At 41.5% G+C, this 20,535-nt stretch overlaps 1 protein-coding gene across 4 annotated transcripts in view; it reads right to left on the bottom strand.

Annotated features, from left to right (window-relative positions):
* Positions 1-1,457: 1,457 nt before the first annotated feature.
* Positions 1,458-20,535, bottom strand: part of ARID4A (AT-rich interaction domain 4A) — a 61,944-nt gene continuing 42,866 nt past the window's right edge. For 3 of the 4 annotated variants that reach the window (XM_082216698.1, XM_082216700.1, XM_082216699.1), the window contains 13 exons: positions 18,262-18,356; positions 18,044-18,141; positions 16,375-16,603; positions 15,552-15,796; positions 13,559-13,756; positions 12,429-12,513; positions 12,073-12,274; positions 11,767-11,829; positions 9,419-10,549; positions 7,235-7,339; positions 4,991-5,203; positions 4,689-4,871; positions 1,458-3,348 (listed from right to left, as the gene is read on the bottom strand). In XM_082216698.1, the coding sequence (XP_082072824.1) occupies positions 3,245-3,348; positions 4,689-4,871; positions 4,991-5,203; positions 7,235-7,339; positions 9,419-10,549; positions 11,767-11,829; positions 12,073-12,274; positions 12,429-12,513; positions 13,559-13,756; positions 15,552-15,796; positions 16,375-16,603; positions 18,044-18,141; positions 18,262-18,356 (2,951 nt within the window). In that variant the 3' untranslated portion in view covers positions 1,458-3,244. The remainder of the gene's footprint in view (positions 3,349-4,688; positions 4,872-4,990; positions 5,204-7,234; positions 7,340-9,418; positions 10,550-11,766; positions 11,830-12,072; positions 12,275-12,428; positions 12,514-13,558; positions 13,757-15,551; positions 15,797-16,374; positions 16,604-18,043; positions 18,142-18,261; positions 18,357-20,535) is intronic. The other variant, XM_082216701.1, reaches the window with a different exon arrangement.

The following is a 20,535-nucleotide window of genomic DNA, read 5'->3' as shown; positions in this document are numbered from 1 at the left end:
TTCCTGGACAGAAAAGCTTGGCCAGTTATTCAAGCCCAGGTCGCGTCTCAATTTGACAGCTGTCATGTGCTCTACCTGAATGTGAAAGCAGGGTGCTAACAGGCCGGCAGCCCAGGTACGTTCAACACTAATCCTGAATCATCTGCCATGTCACAGAGACCAATTTAAGGTACAGTGGTACCTCAGGTTACATACGCTTCAGGTTACATAAACTTCAGGTTGCAGACTCCGGTAACCCAGAAATAGTGCTTCAGGTTAAAAACTTTGCTTCAGGTTGAGAACAGAAATCGTGCTCCAGCGGTGCAGCAGGAGGCCCCATTAGCTAAAGTGGTGCTTCAGGTTAAGAACAGTTTCAGGTTAAGTACGGACCTCCAGAACGAATTAAGTACTTAACCCGAGATACCACTGTACTGACTTTAATGCAACTTGGGACCCAGCTATGAGCTGTGCATAGTAGTTTTTGTCTGTGCTGAATATTCTGAATTTTAAACCATGTTTTAGTGTGGGCATACGGAGTTTTACTGTTTATATTTTACTTGGCTTGCTATAACCCACCTGAGATGAAGGGCAGGATAAAAATCTTTTAAACAAGGTTTCTGCCCAACACCTTCTCACTCCAACTTAGCCTTCTAACTGCAGACTTGGAGGCCTTAATATGATATCCAGTGTTTTTCCCCTCCTCCATTTTATTTAACACTGATCCTGAAGAGTAGTTTTAAATGATTTTGTAGCGTACTATGGTTTTGGGCTATTCAGCTAGTTTTTCTTAAAAAGCTAGTTTCAGAAGCACAAAATTACAGCATTTAAAAAATATATCTATAAAGCTACTCTGCTTTATCTAGTCCCACAACTGGAGCTTTGTTCAACGTCTAATTGTTTTGAGAAGCAATTTTTTTGTAGAGTAATACCATCCTATTAAAGCTGTTCACCCAGCTTTGGATAAACTACACACATTAGTAGCGATCCCCAGAGAGGATAAACCTTTTCAGCGTTTTTAGTTGGACTACAACTGTTCAGTTTTACCCAACTTCATTTTCATAATATTTTCACAACAGCTAAGGTCAATCTCTTGTTGAGTGTTCTAATGAATTGCTATAATCCAAAGTGTTCGCCAGCACTTTAAAGCATTTTGCAATTTAAATGCATCTAGCTTGCTCAAGGTATCCGATAAAGGATAAATATTTGAGAACGTGTCTATGTTTCTTGGCCACTGAAGAACAGGGTATTAATTTTACAACAAAGTAAAATGGTTTTAGGCTCAGATTAATAGTTGCTGAAAGCAATATTAAGCATGATTACATCTGACCAAGTTTTTATCATAATGATAACTTCTTTTATTATTAAAATATATGATCCAAGTTTGCTTTGAAGAATCTTTACAGCACATTATGAAGCCATTATCTATTGTTTGGACATGATGGCAGTTTTACAAAATCAGTTAAAAATAAAATAAAGCCTATGTTTAAAAACATAACCTTTATTAATGCTCTTCATTGAGCTTCATTTGTATCATACATTGAAATAGCTCTGCTTAAGAAAAAGACAGAAAAAGTGCATTTTTACAAGAGTACTTTTTCCTTTAGATCTCTGTGAAAATGGAAGGAACTGGAATCATAAGTTGAGAAACTGATAAAATGGAACCTGCAAGAGACACCAGGCTTTAGCTACATGACCATTTCACTGGAGTCTCTCACTCAAGACCTTCAGGTTTTGTGAACCTTTAATATCCTGACAGTCTAGAGAATCTGAGTTATAACTCTACAGTATATTAACATGGAAAAGGCAGAAAACCCCTTTTCAATGTACAAAGGTGAATTTTAAAAAATTGATTAAAAAATCACTTTATACACAATGTATATGCAAACTGTCTTAAATACATGATTTTGGGAAAGTTATTTACAAACTGTTTTCAGTCTGTGGGACAATCCACAGCCGAAACAGTCATTTTAACTCTTCTCAATTATGCTCATCAACTTTGGCAGATAGAAAACTGATTTCAACAGTACAGCAAATAAGAAAGTGTGACAAAAGCATTGTCAGGGTAACCAAAGACTTGTTCCTCAAAAGCAACAGAAGTACTAGGATTGCCAAAGTTTTCAAGACAGGATAGAGTTTAATCCAGATGCCAGATTATAGTTTTACACTGTGGAAGATTGAACAGACAAAACCACTTCACATACAGGTATGGTACATGAAGCCACCTGTATATGATTTTAAGTGACAGGTATATTTTATTGAAAGAGTGAACCTAACTTAGACTTTTTCTCCCCAATTTTATTAATATTTTTTAAAAAATACATAAAAATACAACATCCAATGTCTGAATAAATATATTTAACAAGTTGCAAGATACCTTATTCTACACAAAAAAATTCAGCTTTAGAAATCTTGTTAAATAACTTCATTGTTATATATTTTATTTTTTGCCTTTTTGTAACAAAATAAAAACTCTGAAATTACATAGAAAAAAAGACAAAATACTTTTGTCAAGGGATAAGATAGTCCACTGAAAACCTATTCACGATTCCACTGTAAACATTAAACATTAAAATATTTGCATAATCGTGTGCTCAAAAATCCTATAAAAAGTGGAAGACTCATTACAATGGTAGTTTCCAGTCAACTACGCTTCCTTTCACAATTTATTTTGTCCAATTTACACCATTAAAATTGGGAACATTGCTGAATACACACTTTGGCAGGTCTGTACAGCAAGTGCTTCTCCAAAAAGAAAAGAAAGGGGGGGGGGACTCTCACCCAGGATTAAGATACAGCTTGGTGGAAAAAGTGCAGCAATAATTCCATTTTCTGATTAACCTATTTTGATGACTGTTTGGTGCACTTGCTCCTTTAAAAAAAAAAAAGAATTTCCTAATAGCACTCAAATGCTTCATTGGCTATCCAAGTTTCCAAATTTGATTAAGTGCCCTTTTCTGTTTTAACCAAAACAAAAAAACAAAAACAAAAAATAAGCACAAATACAGAGGTGTCCAAGTGCACCCACAAACCTTCAGTTGCCAATTAGCTTAATTAATATCCACAATAAAGTTTTTTTAAAAAATAAAAAAAATCCACAATGACAAGATGGAGGGAGGGGTATGAGGAGAAGAGACAGACACAGTCCAGCAGTGGAAGAGTATACAGAATATACTTGGCAATGTCAAACCAGTTGAGTGCTTTCTATGGTATTTCGGGATTTCTGTCCATGGCAGCAACTTGCTGCACAAGGCAGAGGAGACCAGTATCACCTGCATTCAACAGCAAGCACGTTCTGTGGAGGAGAGGAGGACGAAGGACTCATTCCAGTGTCTGAAGAGGCAGAGGACATGGAAGCTCCTGTGTGAGACACTGTTAAAAAAAATAAATACAAAAAGCATTAACGCACCCTTTTACCAATATACGTAGGTGATGACTGTGCTTTTGGTGATCCCCAGGGTCATCCAGTCCAACCCCCTGAAATGCAGGAATCTCAGCTCAAGCATCCATGACAGGTGGCCATCCAACCTCTGCTTAAAAACCTCCAAGGAAGGGGAGTTCACCACCTTCCAAGGGAGACCGTTTCACTGTCCAACAGCTCGGACTGTCAGAGAGTTCTTCCTGATGTTTAGTCGTAATCTCCTTTCTTGTAACCTGAAGCCATTAGTTCAAGTCCTACTTTCCAGAGCAGAAGAAAGCAAGCTACAGTGGTGCCCCGCAAGACGAATGCCTCGCAAGACGGAAAACTCGCTAGACAAGAGTTTTCCGTTTTGGAGGTGCTTCGCAAAACGAATTTCCTATGGGCTTGCTTTGCAAGACGACAATGTCTTGCGAGTTCCTGCTGGTTTTTTTCCCTTTCCCCCCCTTTTTCTAAGCTGCTTATCAGCTGATCTGATCAGCAGATAAGCCGCTAAAAGCCGCTAATAGCGCTAATCCGCTAATCCTTCAATGGGCTTGAATCACAGAACGGATTCTTTCTTTCCGTCTTGCGAGGCACCACTGTATCCCCCAAGTCACTCATTTGAACAATGCCAGGTGCTGCCAACTCCTGAACCAGCTTTTCTCACTGTTAATTGGAATCTAGGCCTGTTAATGCCTAACGGAGATGTGGGGAACCTGCTTGGCCTTCCAGCTGTGTACTCCAAACTCCAACCAGTATTGCCAACGGACAGCAGTGGATGTTGTTTTCCAACATCGTCTGGAAGACTGCAGGACCCTCTGCTCTAAAGCAAGCCCTCAAACTATGACAAACTATGTTGTGCCAAATGGGGCACACATGCAGAGGAGGGGCTGGAAACAACCTTGTGGGTGAAAAAGTAAAAAAAAATCCAAAACTGAAGAAGAAACATGGAAGAAAAAGTTAAGAGGGTACAAATATGCTGTGCTACAAGAGGTGGGGTGCCACATGCCCATTTTTGCTTTTAGCCCCAACTTTCCCAGAGCAGCCACCCACATCACCCAAAAAGCAGCTCCCGTGAGGTGCTGCCAGCCTCTTTGTGCTCAGATCTTAAGAGCACATCCAGTTCAGCCACTTCATACATTTCAGTTTCATCCCTCCTTGTTGCAGATGGTATGCCCTTTTTTAAAAACTGACAATGGCCTCGGTCACAATTCTACAATTAAAATGTTATATAAACACTCCAAATACGGAGAGCGCGCGTGACAATGTCTGGAAAGAGAAACTGCACAGGCCTTCTGTCAACACCACTCACCCAAAAGCTTGTATGTCTGACAAAGACTGAACTTGCCTTCTCTGTCTTTCTTTTTTAATCGTTTTCGTCTCCTGTCTATGGTGGCTACTTCAGACTTCAGAGACATGTAGTATTTTCTGATTTCCTGCAGTTTTTCTTGTAGGAAAGAGATCCTCTCTGTACTGCTCATGTTGTCCAATTCATCTTTGGAAATAAAATAATTGAAAAGGCTTTGACGATCCAGAAGGAACATCCATGTACTGTTGTAACCCTATTTTCCACCCAAATTATCTACTGTACAAAAAAAGGGGGGGAGCACTTACTGAGTTGGACACTCCACTTATACACCCTTGGAGAAATGTTTTGATGGTTCTTGTCCCTCTGCTTGTCCTTATCCCCATCTTTGATATTGGGGGATAATACTCTAGCAGGCGACCTAGTCAGCTTCTGCGGCTTGGAGAGACCAATGTGTTTTACTGGAGTACATTTGCTTGAGCTATCCAGTGCAGGAAGATCTTCGCTATCACTGCTTTGTCCTGCAACAACATGACATAGTATTTTGGGTTGTCCCATTCCTACACAGCACTCTTTTAGACAACAGTATGCATTCAATATAAAAAACAGTATGCGCTCAATAGCATCTATATACTACATTTTAATAGTTCAAAAGTGCTTCAATACATTATTTCAATAATATTTACAACGGCTCTGCAGAAAGCGGGTGCGGAGGCGAACACAAGAAGTCCATCTATGACACACAAGCAATACAGCCAGATAGGCAGGGTATAAAAAAATAAAACTATTATTATTATTTATTATTAAGTAGGGCAAACATGGTTGTGCCCAAGTCTTTTACAGGCTTTTCACAGGTATCTGGTTGGCCACTGTGAGAACATGATGTTGGACTAAGTGGGCCTTTGGATAGATCCAGTAGAGCTCTTGTGATGTTCTCAGAATGCAGCAATGTGGGATGTCCATCTCTGAACGTCTAAGCAACCTCAGTTTTCCCCTCCCCGCCTGGCTTTTTTTGCAGACACTCAACATATGCATGACTGCAAAATGCAAGCTGTCTTTAAGGACATAAGGTTACTACACAATTCAGCTGAGCAGAGAACATTTCCATCTGATCATTAAAACTCATACAGCACATAAATGCTACCATTTAAACCATATTTCCAAATTGGAGTTCTTACGTTTCCTCCTCTAGAGGGAAAATAGCCCTCCACAGAATGTCTTACAAAGTGATGACATGTTTAAGATTACAATTCTGAAGCCTATGTTAGCAAAACAACAGGCCTTTGTATTGCTAGCTCTAATTCTATTGGAAGGCAATCAAGTGAAAAAAGTATTTCATAGAATCTTAAGACTTGGAAGGGACCACGGGGGTCATCTAGTCCAACCCCCTGCAATGCAGGGATTTCAGCTAAAGCAGCCCTGACAGGTGGCCATCCAACCACTGCTTTAAAACCTCCACGGAAGGAGAGTCCACCACCCCTTGAGGGAGACCGCACCACTGCAGAAAAGCTCTTTTACCACCCAAAAGTTCCTCCTAATGTTTAGTTAGAATCTCCTTTCTTGTAATTTGAATCCATTGGTTCAGGTTTGCCCTCTGGAGCAGCAGAAAACAAGCATGCTCCATTTTCCATGTGACAACCCTTCAGGTATTTAAAGTTCACCTTTACAATTAGATGAGCTGCTTTGTAGCCATACTGTGGAAGAGCAGCCCCCATCTAGACTCTCTACTTAAAGGTAAAGGTAAAGGTACCCCTGCTCATACGGGCCAGTCGTGTCCGACTCTAGGGTTGCGTGCTCATCTCGCTCAAGAGGCCGTGAGCCGGCGCCGTCCGAAGACACTTCCAGGTCACGTGGCCAGCGTGACGAAGCTGCTCTGGCAAGCCAGCACCAGCGCCGCACACGGAAACGCCGTTTACCTTCCCGCTATAAAGCGGTACCTATTTATCTACTTGCACTTAAGAGTGCTTTCGAACTGCTAGGTGGGCAGGAGCTGGGACCAAACGATGGGAGCTCACCCTGCCGTGGGGATTCGAACCGCCAACCATACAATCGGCAAGTCCTAGGCACTGAGGTTTTACCCACAGCGCCACCCGTGTCCCTAGACTCTCTACTTAGTACACTGGAAAACAATGCAAGGAATGTATTCTGTCCTGACAACTTTTCCACTATTGCTAGGAAAAGGTTTCCACTCCACTTTCTGAGTGGAGATCTTTACCCTAGGCCTGCATATATATTAGAACTATTTTAACTGATTTGAATATGTGGGACTGTATTAAATATTTTTTACACTTCACTTGTTTTCTGGCTGTAAATGTTTCGTTTGTTTTATAACTATGTATTTTATCGTTCTAACCCATCCTGGTAAGGGACAGTAAGAAATCTAATAAACAAAGGTTGCAACTTAGCATGTTCTGGGTTCAAAAGTAGCTCCTTCTGGGGAAAATAGGCAACGCAGCCCTCCCTAAATCATCTCCCTAACCACAGCATAAACAAGAAGGCTGGACTAAGCAAACAGAGCAAAATCCCTTCCAGAGAAAGATTATGAAACGTACCTGTCCCATTCTTCTCATTTTTGGCTACAGTGCTTGCTCGTTTTGGAGTACGCTTTTGCTTTTTGGCCAGTGAGCTGCTGCTGTTGTCACCAGGCCTTTTTTGACCTGAAAATAAAATGAAAGGTACCTTTTCATTTTATAGTCTTTAATGGTACAACTGAATTGCCACTAAGCTCTTTAAAGTCATAGGACTGGAAGGATCAACCATCCCCATAACGACAAGCCAGACCATGAGGGATGACAAAACACAGTGTGCCGCAAACAGAAACAAAACATGCCCAGTATATTCTTGGGAAGGAATGGAAGTGAGAATGGTATGGAGAGAGAAAACAACCAGGAAGAGACCAGAAACAATAAGCAGCCAATGAGAATATTAACGCTACTGCTAATTTATATCCTGCCCTTCCTGTCAAAGAAGCCCAGGGTGCCAAACATGTCACTGGTAAAATACAATTACAACATACAATTCCAGTAAAAGAAGAAGAAGAATTCTAGTTCTTTCTTTGTGGCCTTCCTGCCTGAGGAGGTTTAATGGCTCTTCACTACACTAGTAACCTCCAAGGATGCATTTCTGTAAAAAACGGTAGATTTCTATAGATCTTTTTGGGCACTCCAGGTCCAACCACCTTTAAATAAATAATAATAACAACAACAAATAGCAATAAATTATTCTGACTTGCAACTCATCAGGCTAAACAAGAGGAAGCAGCAACTGTCATTTTGGCAATCGTGGTGCTACAGAAGTCATGATTTGGCTAGCTCCTCTCACCGATACATTTCACCCCTCAAATACAGAATTCTGGCCCTCTGATGTGCATGCCTTAGCTGCCTTTTAAATAACCTCCAGCTGCATGCCTCACAGACTGTGGCTGCATTACTCCCACAAGGGAGGAAGGCTGCAGTTCTAAAGAAGCACGTCCACACAACTCTTGAAATGTACTTGCGTCATATGCAAACTCGGGGGCAAACAAGCTTGGCACCGAAGCCTCTGCTTCATCTATGTGAACCAGCTTAGCATAATCTGCTTATTTTTCACAAACATAACAGATTGAGACCCACACATTTTGGCCAGCTTTTGTGGCTGCCTAGGAAGCCACTCCTCCCCCACCCAGAAGGTCTTGTACCTGACCTTGAACCCGGGGCTCCAAAATTTGGTGCAAGGTCAAGGACACCCCCCTGCTTCCCCTCTCTGGTTTCTGGCGACTGGCACAGGGACAGAGATGAGTGCTGCCACAATTGCACTATGGAGATGACACAAGCCTGGTGCAACTGGGGTGATGATCCCCGTGGGCTAGGGATCAATTTTTTTTTTTTGCAATGCACCTCTAAGGAACTGGCCCTTGCTCCCTTCTCCAGCTTGGAATTGGGGTCATCTCCTCAAGCTGTGTCGAACGTCCAGCTGCTCTGAGCGTCACTGAAATGCAGGCTGGACAAAGGGGAACACTTGCCATGGCTAGCAGAATTGGGGGCTCCTGATGATGGATAGCGAAGTGCTGCTAGTTTACAAGCAGCAGCCAATTTCAATATTTCTGCTCCCAAACCCCTATTTTATTGTTAGCTGCCTCGATGGGATAAAAATAAACGACTAAGCAACAAAAACGGAGTGGCAAGATAAATTACTAAATTATATCGAATTGGCTAGATTAACAAGAGGCAATTAGGGGACTCCCCAGACAAGAATTCCAAAAAGAATGTAAAGAATACTTGTAAATGTAAAGAATACTTTACAAAACAGTGCCCTAAAATACACACCTGGACTTGTTTCAAAAGTCATAATTTGAAAAAAAATCATAATAATAATTCATAAAGGAAACAGTTTATAAAAAGTAAATAAGGAGGCCATGTACAGGATAAAGGAAGATTTTTATTTTGTCGTTTGTTTTATTTTATTTTATGTTCATGTCTAACGGTGGTGGATTTGTTTATCTGAGTTGTGGTGGATTTATGTTGTAAATAATATTAGAATAATAATGAATGAATGACTAAGCAAAATGTGACTCCTTGCTTCTAATCCTTCAGGGTTTTTGCAAGTCATGCTTTCAGCATGTTTAGGAAGAGAGGGAATTTTACTTTATTTAACAAAAATTATATTCTGCTTGATTGTAAGCAAACCTCTATGTGGATTACAAAAATCACTTTATGGAAGCATCAAAATGAAGTTTCCATTTAGAAGCTGGCACTTACCCCTCTCCCCGATCTCCCTTTCTGGGATGGCGATGCTACAATTGCTTGAAGTAGTGGTGAAAGCCTCGAACCCATTGGCAGACTCGCTCTCACAGAGACCTTCCTGAGACTCTTCAGCCACGCTGTCCACTTCAATGGTGATGTCACTTTCACTCTTGATGCTCCGTGATTCATCCTGACTTAAGGTGAGAGGAGAGGCCACAGAGAAGTTGGGCTGGATCACGGGAGGTAAGGCAGGCGGGTTTGAAGTGGGGTGGTTGGAGTCTGGCTTCTCTGCTATGAACTTTTCAGGCCCGATCTTGTCCTTTTCGTCCACGTCGTCCAAGTCCACTTCGTGGCAGAGGAGAGTTTCGGGCCCGATCTGAGGCATGGAATCGTCCTCGTCTTTCAGTGCGGGGTTGCGGTTTTCCTCGGAACAATCGAAGTGTTCGCCTCCCCGACCCTGAAGACGCTGATCGGATTCCGCCACCAGTGACGGCATTTCTTCGTTCTCGTTTCTGAGCGAGTCATCTGCACCAAAGTCCTTACATTCTTCTGTCCCAGAACATTCATTTGTCCTCCCCTCGGACACGATATTTGGCACTTCCATCTCGCCCACCAGCCGGACCCGCTTGTCGGGGGATGGCTGTTCCGCCGTCTTCCTTTTCGAAAGCTTCTTATCTTTTGCACAAAGATCTGTTTCACTCTCAGAAGGGGTGCTCAGTCCTTTACTGTCCAAGGACGACGTGTCTAATCTTTCAGAATCCGAGAGATGTTCGCTTGCTGCCTCTTCCTGGTTTAGTGGCGTGCTCTTTACATTCTCCAGGGAGGAGTCTCTTGTTCTGTTCCGCCGTCCTTTCGCTCTAGGTGATTTTTCCATCTCCCTCTTGATATCTTCTACTTGGTCACTTTTGTTTCCAAAAATCTGAACCACTTGTTCGTTTTCTTCAACTTCTAGTTTCAAAGGTTCCAAAGGGTGGATGTGATTCCTGTCATTCTCTTTCAGCACAAGTGAGATCTTTGGGATTTCTTCATCAGGTTTTTCAACTGTTCGTTTCTCATCTTTTTCTGGGTCGGAATTGGCTGGAGAAAACTCTTCATTCGCATTCTTTTCAGAAGCTTCATCCGCATCACTGTCAGATGAAATCGAATCTACAAAAAAATACATAGCACAGAACAAGTAGTCAAGGCACAACTTCATATGAAAGTTGATATCAGTTGCAGTTAAAATAAAAAAATTCCTTCCTGTAGCACCTTAAAGACCAACTAAGTTAGTTCTTGGTATAAGCTTTCGTGTGCATGCACACTTCTTCAGATACACAGATACACGTGTATCTGAAGAAGTGTGCATGCACACGAAAGCTTATACCAAGAACTAACTTAGTCTTTAAGGTGCTACAGGAAGGAATTTTTTTATTTTGACTATGGCAGACCAACACGGCTACCCATCTGTAGTTGCAGTTAAGTCATTCAAAGCCCATTGATTTCAATCATTCTAGTCTTGCGTATGACTGAGGCCAATTCCCAGAGTAATTTAGCAATCCCTCTTTCACAGGGAACTCTGGAAAATGTAGCTCTGTGAAGGGAATACGTCTCCACTCAGAACTCTTAACAAACTATGGCTCCCAGAATGGCTGCTTAAATTGGTATCATAAGTGCTTTAAACGTATTGTGTGAATGTCACCTTAGCTGGATACCCCCCATAAGCTAAAGAGAAATATTATTTCAATAAAGCTACAAAGAAAGTAGGCTAGAACAAAGGTACAGTTTGAAAGTGTCTAGAAAAGCACAGCTCCTCTCTCGTTGCTAATGATGACTGGGGAGATGGGAGCATTCAGAAGGTTAAACTTCTGTAAAGTGTGAGTATTTCATACCTAATGATGCAGTTGCATTTCACCCTCTGCTCTCTGTCTCAAGAGTACAATAGGTCTCATTAGAAGCATGAAGAATCTGTTTATGAGATTCACACTGTTTTACACCATGAAAGGCTGTAATCAAGAGCCAATGGAAGCAATAGATACAGTGGTGCCTCGCAAGACGAAATTAATTCCGCGAGTCTCTTCGTCTTGCGGTTTTTTCGTCTTGCAAAGCACGGCTATTAGTGGCTTAGTGGCTATTAATGGCTTAGCGGCTTTAAGAAAAAGGAAACAAACTCGCAAGACGTTTCGTCTTGCAAAGCAAGCCCATAGGGAAATTCGTCTTGTGGAACGACTCAAAAAACGGAAAACTCTTTCGTCTTGCGAGGTACCACTGTATTGCTCCTCTCCCCAACTGCAGGTGGAGTCTTGTCTCAATCCTCTTGCTGTACATCCCTCCCCAGATTTCATAATTAATCTTCCCACAACATATGAAAAAAAAAACCTACTCACCATTTGACCCTCTGTCAGAATCCAACATTCCTGAGCTACGTCTTGTTTGCCTGCGAGACATTCCTAAAAATTAAAGGAAGAGGGTGTATCAGTGATTGGAAGCAAGAACACTACAAAGAAAATGTTTTATTTATTCTCCAAGAGTGTGTTTGTGTGTGCCCATTACTTAGCACATTATGCTTTACACCTCATGCCTTTTAAATCAGAAAAAAAGATTTGCCATCCTAAAGAGCATCATTAGCTGCTTGTTCAAGAGCCTTTGTAAAAAACCATGCACCAAAAATCCCAGTCCTGAACTGGAAATACCTTCAGTCCCATTAGGCAAGGGTGAGCCATCCGGCAGGCCGCTGCGCGAGTTTCGGGCTCCTGGTTTACTTTCGCTATTAGGGGTTTTGGGCAGACCACACGACAGGTTTGAAAGAAGAGTCGATTTCAGAGGAGGGCGCCCCCGTTTCACCTTTTGCTTCTCCTCTTCTCTCTTTTCATCTTTTTCACTCTCTTCTTTACTCTGAACACAGATACATACAAATGGTCATTTTACTACTGTGCAACATATCTTAGAGGATTTACAGAAAGAAAGGGTAATCAGAAAGGGAAAAGTCCCCTTTTTGAAAATAAAAAGGTTGTTTGAAAAAATAAGGTTTATGAATAATGCTACATACTTTTGCTTTTTTCTTTTGCTTCTTCTTTGAGCCTCCCTTCTCCACAGGCCAAATAATCCTATCAGCTTTCACCCATTCATCGTATCTACAGAAAACATACCACGCAGAATTATTACTCCTGTTAAAAATGGCTTTAGAGCAAAGGCTAATTGTAAAAAGAATCTCACCCGAAAAAGCATCCCCACCCCTAGATTTCAAGCCTACAAAGGAAGTCTTGCACCATACCCCCCGCCCAATGTTTTAAATTTTAAAAGGTTAGTTAGTAGGCGAACTATAAACAGCACATCCCAACATTTCCAGTAAGTCAGTAGTCATTTCAGATATTGAATGCTTCTAGGTGTAAAATAAAATTCTTTTTTTCCAAAATGAAGAAACTGTCCAATGACTTGTTATATATATATTTTTAATGTATCTCAACTTCTTTCTTGCTTTACAGTTTTTCCTTCTCTCTGTGCCCCGTACCTCCCCAGATCTGCTCCAGAAGGTTGGAGAACACTCCAGAACACTCCAGTGGGTGCGTGGCAGAGGGAGTTCCACTGCGCTAGCAGAAACCCTTGCACCGATAATAGAATTATAGAATTGTACAGTAGATAACCCCAAAGGTTATCGAGTCCAACCCCCTGCAATGCAGGGATTCTGCCACAGCCGTCCCTAGGTGGGCTCAAACCACCAACCTTCTGGTTAACAACCAGACACACTGACCCACTGTGTCACCTGCTCCTGGATATTGCTCTTAGGTTTCAATTGTGTCCATAAAGAAAATGGAAACCATCAAAGGTTTGCCATGTCTTCATTTAACATTGCTGAGTAAACAAGAGACTGTCCATCAAATCTTACCATGTGTGGGCACTCCTGACAGTATCATTTTCCTAAGCGAACATTTTTGGGGCACATTGACTCATCCCAAGTTGACTTTTAAAAATGGCTACACGAAGCAGCTCCTAATACAGCCCAGGCAAAACACTTGACGATGCTCACGCCTGTTCAAAGCACACCAGGATAAAAGAGGAGGAGGGGCAGGACTGAAGGCACCTGTCTGCAGGGCCTCAAGTAGTCCACCTGAACGTTTATTTGCCACTACAATATGACTGCAAAACAAGATTACAAGGTTGACTTTCTTCTCTCCTCACCTTACATTCCAGCCATAATAATGCACCAAATACAAAACCTCTCCGTCATCATTCTCTGTACTTTTAATACTGGCTTCGTAAATTTTCTGAGTTTTGCCCCGGCCGTATTTTACTTTCACTTTGGTTCCCGTTAGGCAAGGCTCTGTGTCTTCGTCGCCCTCCTCTCCTTCCGATTCTCCTCGGTTTTCGAGTTCTTCCCTGCAGCAAGACAGGTAACAGGATGCAAACCAATTAGAGGCCAGACGTGGGCAGCAGCTGTGATCCTCCTCACTTACATTATGCTTGCATGGCGGCAATGCAGCAGTGCCAACCTCTGCCTTGGATGAAAGTGACTCAGCAACTGAATCCAGGCAAAAGTGCACTTTTCCAAGTAATGAATCTTGTGCAAGCACCTAATCAATCCCACAGAGCCACAGTGGAGCTGATGGAAAGCGCTCAAGTCAATCCCAATGCAAGTCGCGATTAGCCTTTCATGACATTCATTTTAATTTGTTACTGCCGAGTACTTTTCTCAAGTGACTGCCTACTAGTTAAAGAAAGGCCTTTCACAAACAAGTGCACAACTGCATGGTGTTCTAATGCCACCTTGAATTTGTACCCAAACAATTATCGGAGAAGCCAAAGGATGTATAGGAATTAGAGCAGCAACCCCCTTAAATCAAATCATCATGAGTTTTAGTCACTCAATTAAAACCTGAATATAGGTAAAACAGTGTTTCTGAAGCAAGAAGTATAAATGGCTCATGAGGTGGTGCTTGCTACCTTCAGTTTTTATTACGTATTTTGTAAATAAATAAATCCCAATAAAGCCAGGCTTTATTGTTTTAAAACAATAAACTCAAAGTTTTAAAAATAAAATAAATCTAACTGGCTTAAACAGGGCAATCCTAATAGCTACATCAACTTGAATATTACATCTTACAGAACCCTGCACACAAATATATTACTGTTATACAAGAAACTCTTTGAAAGTGCCTTGTGTAAATGCCTAGTACAGCCCAGCACCACAACAGCACTTCCTATCCATATTCTTAAAAAAGTTCCCTTCTGATGGAACTCATGAATAAGCTGTGCTCAAGCACAGATTATGCTGTCGGAAGTCACCTTAGATAGGGATTTTTTTTTGCTAAAGCTGAACACCCCAGGATTTTGCTTTACGGCAGCCTAGATTCATGCTTTTGAATTATGGTGCTGGAGGAGACTCTTGAGAGTCCCACGGACTGCAAGAAGATCAAACCTCTCCATTCTGAAGGAAATCAGCCCTGAGTGCTCACTGGAAGGACAGATCCTGAAGCTGAGGCTCCAATACTTTGGCCACCTCAGGAGAAGAGAAGACTCCCTGGACAAGACCCTGATGTTGGGAAAGATGGAGGGCACAAGGAGAAGGGGACGACAGAGGACGAGATGGTGGGACAGTGTTCTCGAAGCTACCAGCATGAGTTTGACCAAACTGCAGGAGGCAGTGAAAGACAGAAGTGCCTGGTGTGCTCTGGTCCATGCGGTCACGAAGAGTCGGACATGACAAAACAACAACAAAGATTCATAGCCTACGGGTAATGGGAAACTATGGAAATTGGCATATATTTATTTCCCCAAAGAAAAGGCATGAATTTTGTGTAGAGCTACTGCAGGAACTTGTGGCTCCTTCAGGTATTGCTGGACTCCAACTCCCACTGGTCCCAGCTGCCATGGCCAATATTCAGGGATGATGGGAGTTGTAGTCCAACATCTTGAGGTGCACAGATTCCCCAACCCTGGCACTGAAGCTTCCTATAACCTTCTTCCTCTTGGAGCCATCATACTACCAAGCTCTTTGTTAGCCACAAGCTTTTTAAAAAGGATGAAGACTTTGTCCATTCATGTTCTTATACTGAGCCTGCCCTATAAAACGACACCTTTTGAGATGCGATTTAACATGGATTAAGGGTCATTTTCACTGGGTGTCCAATTTCAAGCATCAGACAAAAAGTAGAAGTAAAGACATATTTCTTGCCTCCTGTCCTCCTCTTCATCTGACTCCCTGTCAGATTCCTCTTCCTTTTTTGCTTTCTTTTCCTTTTGCTTTGGTGTGGTCTTTCTGCTTCCAAGTGGCAGCTCATTTTCCCTTTTTTCTGCATTACTGGACACGTCTTCTACATCTTTGTTCTCCTTGTTGCTGTCTCTTAGTTTGTCCGGCATTTTATCATCTTCGCCTTCCTTTTTAGCGACAGTGACATCACGAACAAGTCTCCTTCGCCCCTATAATAGTTGGGGGTTTTGGGGGGTGGGGGAGAAGAAAGCATGCTGTTTAAACTGCCTTGCTGCCTTCAAGGTAGGTTAGGATTACACAATACATTGCTGCAGTATTAAGTTAAAGCTTTTTTCCTTGACTTAGCGGCGCATCAGGGAATTCACGGACAAGCAAAATATATACCTGAAAGCCACCACCACAGCTTTATGAATAGGTATCTAAAAACATGGATTCTGTTACCACGTAAGCAGCTTGAGCAGCAACAGATACAACCATGAGGAAAACAGGACTGAGAAAACGCAGGAGGAAATGAGGTGCCAGCTTTTTCCAGAATAAACATTAGCTTACTCTCATTGGCCTACAGCTGGTTAATTAAACCCCTGCTGGGAAAGCAAGAGTAGGAACCTCATTTTTTACTGTACTTTTTCTTTCTTTCCATTTATTTATAACCAAGCAAGGTATAACAGATGTCAGATAAAATAAAAGTAGAAAGAGATATCTAGAACTAATCATATAGGAACACATTTCCATTCCAAAGTTGAGCATAACAAATTAATATCACAAGGTTGTAAGTGATGGACCTTACCCTAGGAGACCTCTGCTCAATTTCCTCTTTTTCACTTTCACTGCTGCAATCGTTTTCATCCTCCTCATTGCGAACCTCTATGGGGAACATCTCTGGCTCTTCTTTTACACTTTCCTCCATTGGCTCTTCTGGTTTCTGTACTGCTTCTATTATTTTTGGTTCATTGTGGTGGATGGTTCTAAACTGAATGTTCGCAGACCGGCAGTACTCTTCGAAACCATAAAGATACCTACAGGTTTCGGAAAAGGAATTTATTGGCAATGTAAAAATAAAATAAGGCTTTTTCCATCACCTAGGAAGCACAGAGGGAGAACGCGCACTCCTTTAACACCCTCAAGTTCTGCTCTAACTCAGGAGGAGGTTCTGATCTACAGAATAATTCTCCCAACAATTGAAGCGCTATCGTTCCCCCATGCCACCCTCTCATTTTAATCCTCAGTCATAGTGGGAAGAAGGTTTCTCTCTGTCTTCCTGGTGTCCTGACATATGGCTGCTCAGTGCACAGAGGACTCTTGGAAATGTGATTTTTATTAGGCTGGCTTGGGTGGCCGTATCTTAGGGTAATAAGCAGAGATATGAATGAACCTTGTGGTCACGCATGCAGCTCCTTCGCTTGAGATGACAAATAAGGACTGCCTCTCCCAGTACGAACCGACCCAGACCCTGTGCTTGTCACCTGAGGCCCTTCTGTGTCTGTCCCCCCTCCCTGAGAGGTACAGAGGGTGACAACATGAAAAAGGGCTTCTTCTGAGGTGGCTCCCGGACTGTGGGATGCTCTCTCCAGAGAGGTCAGCCTGGCACCATCCTTACATGACTTTAGGTGCTAGGCAAAAACATTCCTCTTTACACAATCTATGGCATTTTAAATGAGGGGAGAATTGTTGATACACTTTTTTCTGCAATTGTTTTAAAGGTTTTTTAATTGTTATTAAGCTATGTATATTATTTTTTTAATGTTGTACACTGCCCTGGGATCGTCGGATAAAGGGCGGTTTATGAATAAATAAGTCAAGAGGAAGTCTTCAGTTAGCTATAATTTCCCCATGTCATTCATACTGACTTCCTTATTTCTACAATCTATATGCCACTTAATTACAATAGTTTCTAAGCAGGGTACAAGAATCTCAACACTTAAAAAAAGAAGAAAAGGTCAAACTGTAAAATTTCAAACCATGGCTTAATATCCTGTTTTGTCCTGAAGCCATTTAATCACCATTTCCCAGTATGGACAAAATGCAAAACTCTAAGTTAACTTGAAGTCTCTCTCCTAGTTTGCTTGCTCACTTCTGTAAAGGGAGGAGCAAAGGGATTATAGGAGGAGTTGCAAGGCTTGTTTGTACTTAGGGCTTAACTAAGCAGAAATATGATTGCCCAAATCAGGCCAAAAATTCTAGCTGCCGCCGACTTACCATTTTGCTTTTAAATGTAATATTACATTTGGAAGTTTAAGTTGTTAGCCACAGCAGACAGCAGTTGGGACTGCTGAGTTAGCAAGACAGAAAAATGTACAGTAGCTAAAAACCTGTACAGCACCGTAAAGTTATTGTTAGTGATATTCCCCCTTGCTATTGTCTATATTGCCGCCCCCCCCTGCCAAATCCTGCTTATGATTTCATTCGGATCTAAGTTTTGAGTAGTTGTACCTTAAATAAAAAGAGAGACTACTTACTTTCTATAAGCAGTTTTTACATTGTAGGAAGCAGCGGAATTCAAAATAGGAATGCCAAGGTCCATATAAATTTGCTTCCATACAGCTCCACTATCAATCTGTGCAGGAGGTAGAGAAGTATTTTAGGAGTGCAGTAGTGCACATATATAAATTAAATAGAAAACTAAAACAATGTTAGCTTGAAATTAAAGGCTAGCTTTAAGAAATGCCATACTTACATTGTCACACCCACCCTGCTGATATACCAGTCTGAAAAGTTTGAAGAGGTTAAGATCCTTATAGCCCAGAACAGGTGGCTTGTTGATAGGAGTTCCTAATTAATATAAAAGAGATACCAAAAGAAGCATTTATTACACAGGCTTTGCACTTTTACTCTAAAGCACGTATCTACACTTTACAGCTTATAAATAGCCACTTGCCTGATGTCATCTCTAGGCACCCCGGCTGGTCCCATTATTCCCCTCCAGCCTATTAGACCACAATCAATCAACAAATATTGGCAAGTGAATTGTTATTATTGTTTGGCTGGTAAGTTATTTGCATGGCTACATTACAGGCTTCTTCTTCTAACTGCTTGGCTGTGAGCATCTCGAAGCAGACCTGGTGCCTGCTTTGGTAAAACAGATTCTTCTAAATAGGATACAGACTGGCTTTAAGATAATGATGTGTCAAGTTGAATGTCACCTTTAAAGGTAATGGAAATTCCAACCTCTTCTCCCTTCCGGAGTGGGGCATAAATAGACTCAACAATCAATTAGTAATTTGACAGAATCATTTTTTGCAAATAAGGAATATTTTTTTTAAGAGTTGAGGATACAAGCAGCAAAAAATGGAGGGGGAAATGACCATTAAGAGCTTAAAAGCACAATCTTAACAGTCTACTCAGAACCAAATCCTCCTGAACTCAATGGGGCTTACTTCTAGGAAAGTGGAATCAGGATTGCAGCCTAGTATTTTATTATGTTCAATTAGGACCAAGGCTCAACTATAGAAAACCACTCAAACTGGTGTAAAACACTGTGGATGGTAGATTGGGACAGGCAATCCCCAGCACTGAGTCCTTCAGGACTCAGAAGGTCACACTGGTTGTCCATATGATGCCTAAATAAGGCCCTTGTATCTCTGCTTGATCACCAAAGTCTTCAGTGGAGTCACTGTTGGTGGTCATGGAATCGTACAGTAAGGTGGGACCCAAAAGGTCATCTGGGGTCCAACCTCCTGCAATGCAGGAATCTCAGCATGGTCCCCCAGGGCTCATATCCGCAAGGATCTGCATGCCCAGTATTTGTGGAACTCTCTATTAGCTGGTGTCAGACAGGCCTTCTTCCTAATGAACTTCCAGTGCTTACCGAATCCTTTTAAAAAAGAATTTTAGAAGGTATTTCTATCAGTTCTTATTTTATGTTTTGACTCATTTTTAGTCTCGTTGCATTGGGTCTCCTGTATGCTGCTTAGAGACAACTGCAATTAGCAGTATACAAACTGAAAAAATAAACACAGTCCCCCCCCCCCACCGTAAAAATATAATCTGCAATCCAGGATTTATTATAGAAAATGAAAATATGCAGTGGCCCCATGAAGTCGACCACCCTTAAATATGTGCATGCTGTTATTATGGATGGTTACTGGTAATTGAGATTTTCAGATTTTCAGAGCATAATGCCAAGAAATTAAATGTCAAGTCCAAATGAGAAATCTCCAGAAGTCATTTTCATTTCCATCATTTACCAGCAGAGAGCATCCAAAGCAAGCATTCCTAGACAGATCCTGTTCTGTAGCAAGGATCTCAAGGATCTCTCTAGGCAGTTGATCTATGCTACCCACAGCAAGACATTAATATATGAGCATACAGGAAGTTGCCTTATACACAGAGCACAGATTCATCTAGTCCAGCACAGTGTTACCAGAAATCTTTTTAACAGAAGCTGCTACGGATTGAACCAGGGACTTCCTACAAACAAAAATGAGCTAGGGCTTCTCCTCCCATGAGGTATTAGATTAGTTCAGCAACAGTAATTAGTTGCCCAGTATTTTACACTGTATTGGGAGACAGATGTTACATGAGACAGCAACATCAGCCAAGAACTGTTGCCAAGGATTAAAAATGAGCAATTTTATGCATTTCAGAATTAGTAGCTGCGCAAGGCAAGAGATTTTTGAAGCCTTGGCTAACGCTAATAAGCTAACTTCTAGCAGCACTGAGGAAGGCAATTCAATGTCTTATCTGTCCTTTTCAACCAACCTTAAGATGGTTTAGTTGCAAACCAACCTCAGAATCCCAGGCAAACCGAAACACTAATATTGTAAACTGCCCAGTGATCCTTGGATGAAGGGCAGTAGAAATTTAAATAAAAACAATTTTAATAAATGATAATAATATCCCTTTTTTCAATGTGAAAACATTAATGCGAATTAAACCCCTTGACCTTGGATCAGTTCAACGCAAACATGTAACAACAGGTTTAAATTGGCTAACAACATGATTGCAAACA

The sequence above is a fragment of the Podarcis vaucheri genome (assembly GCF_965113315.1).
Source record: "Podarcis vaucheri genome assembly, chromosome: 1".
NCBI classification, from domain to species: Eukaryota; Metazoa; Chordata; class Lepidosauria; order Squamata; family Lacertidae; genus Podarcis; species Podarcis vaucheri.
Note: the sequence above shows the minus strand (reverse complement) of the source record. Positions and strands in the feature narration are given on the sequence as shown.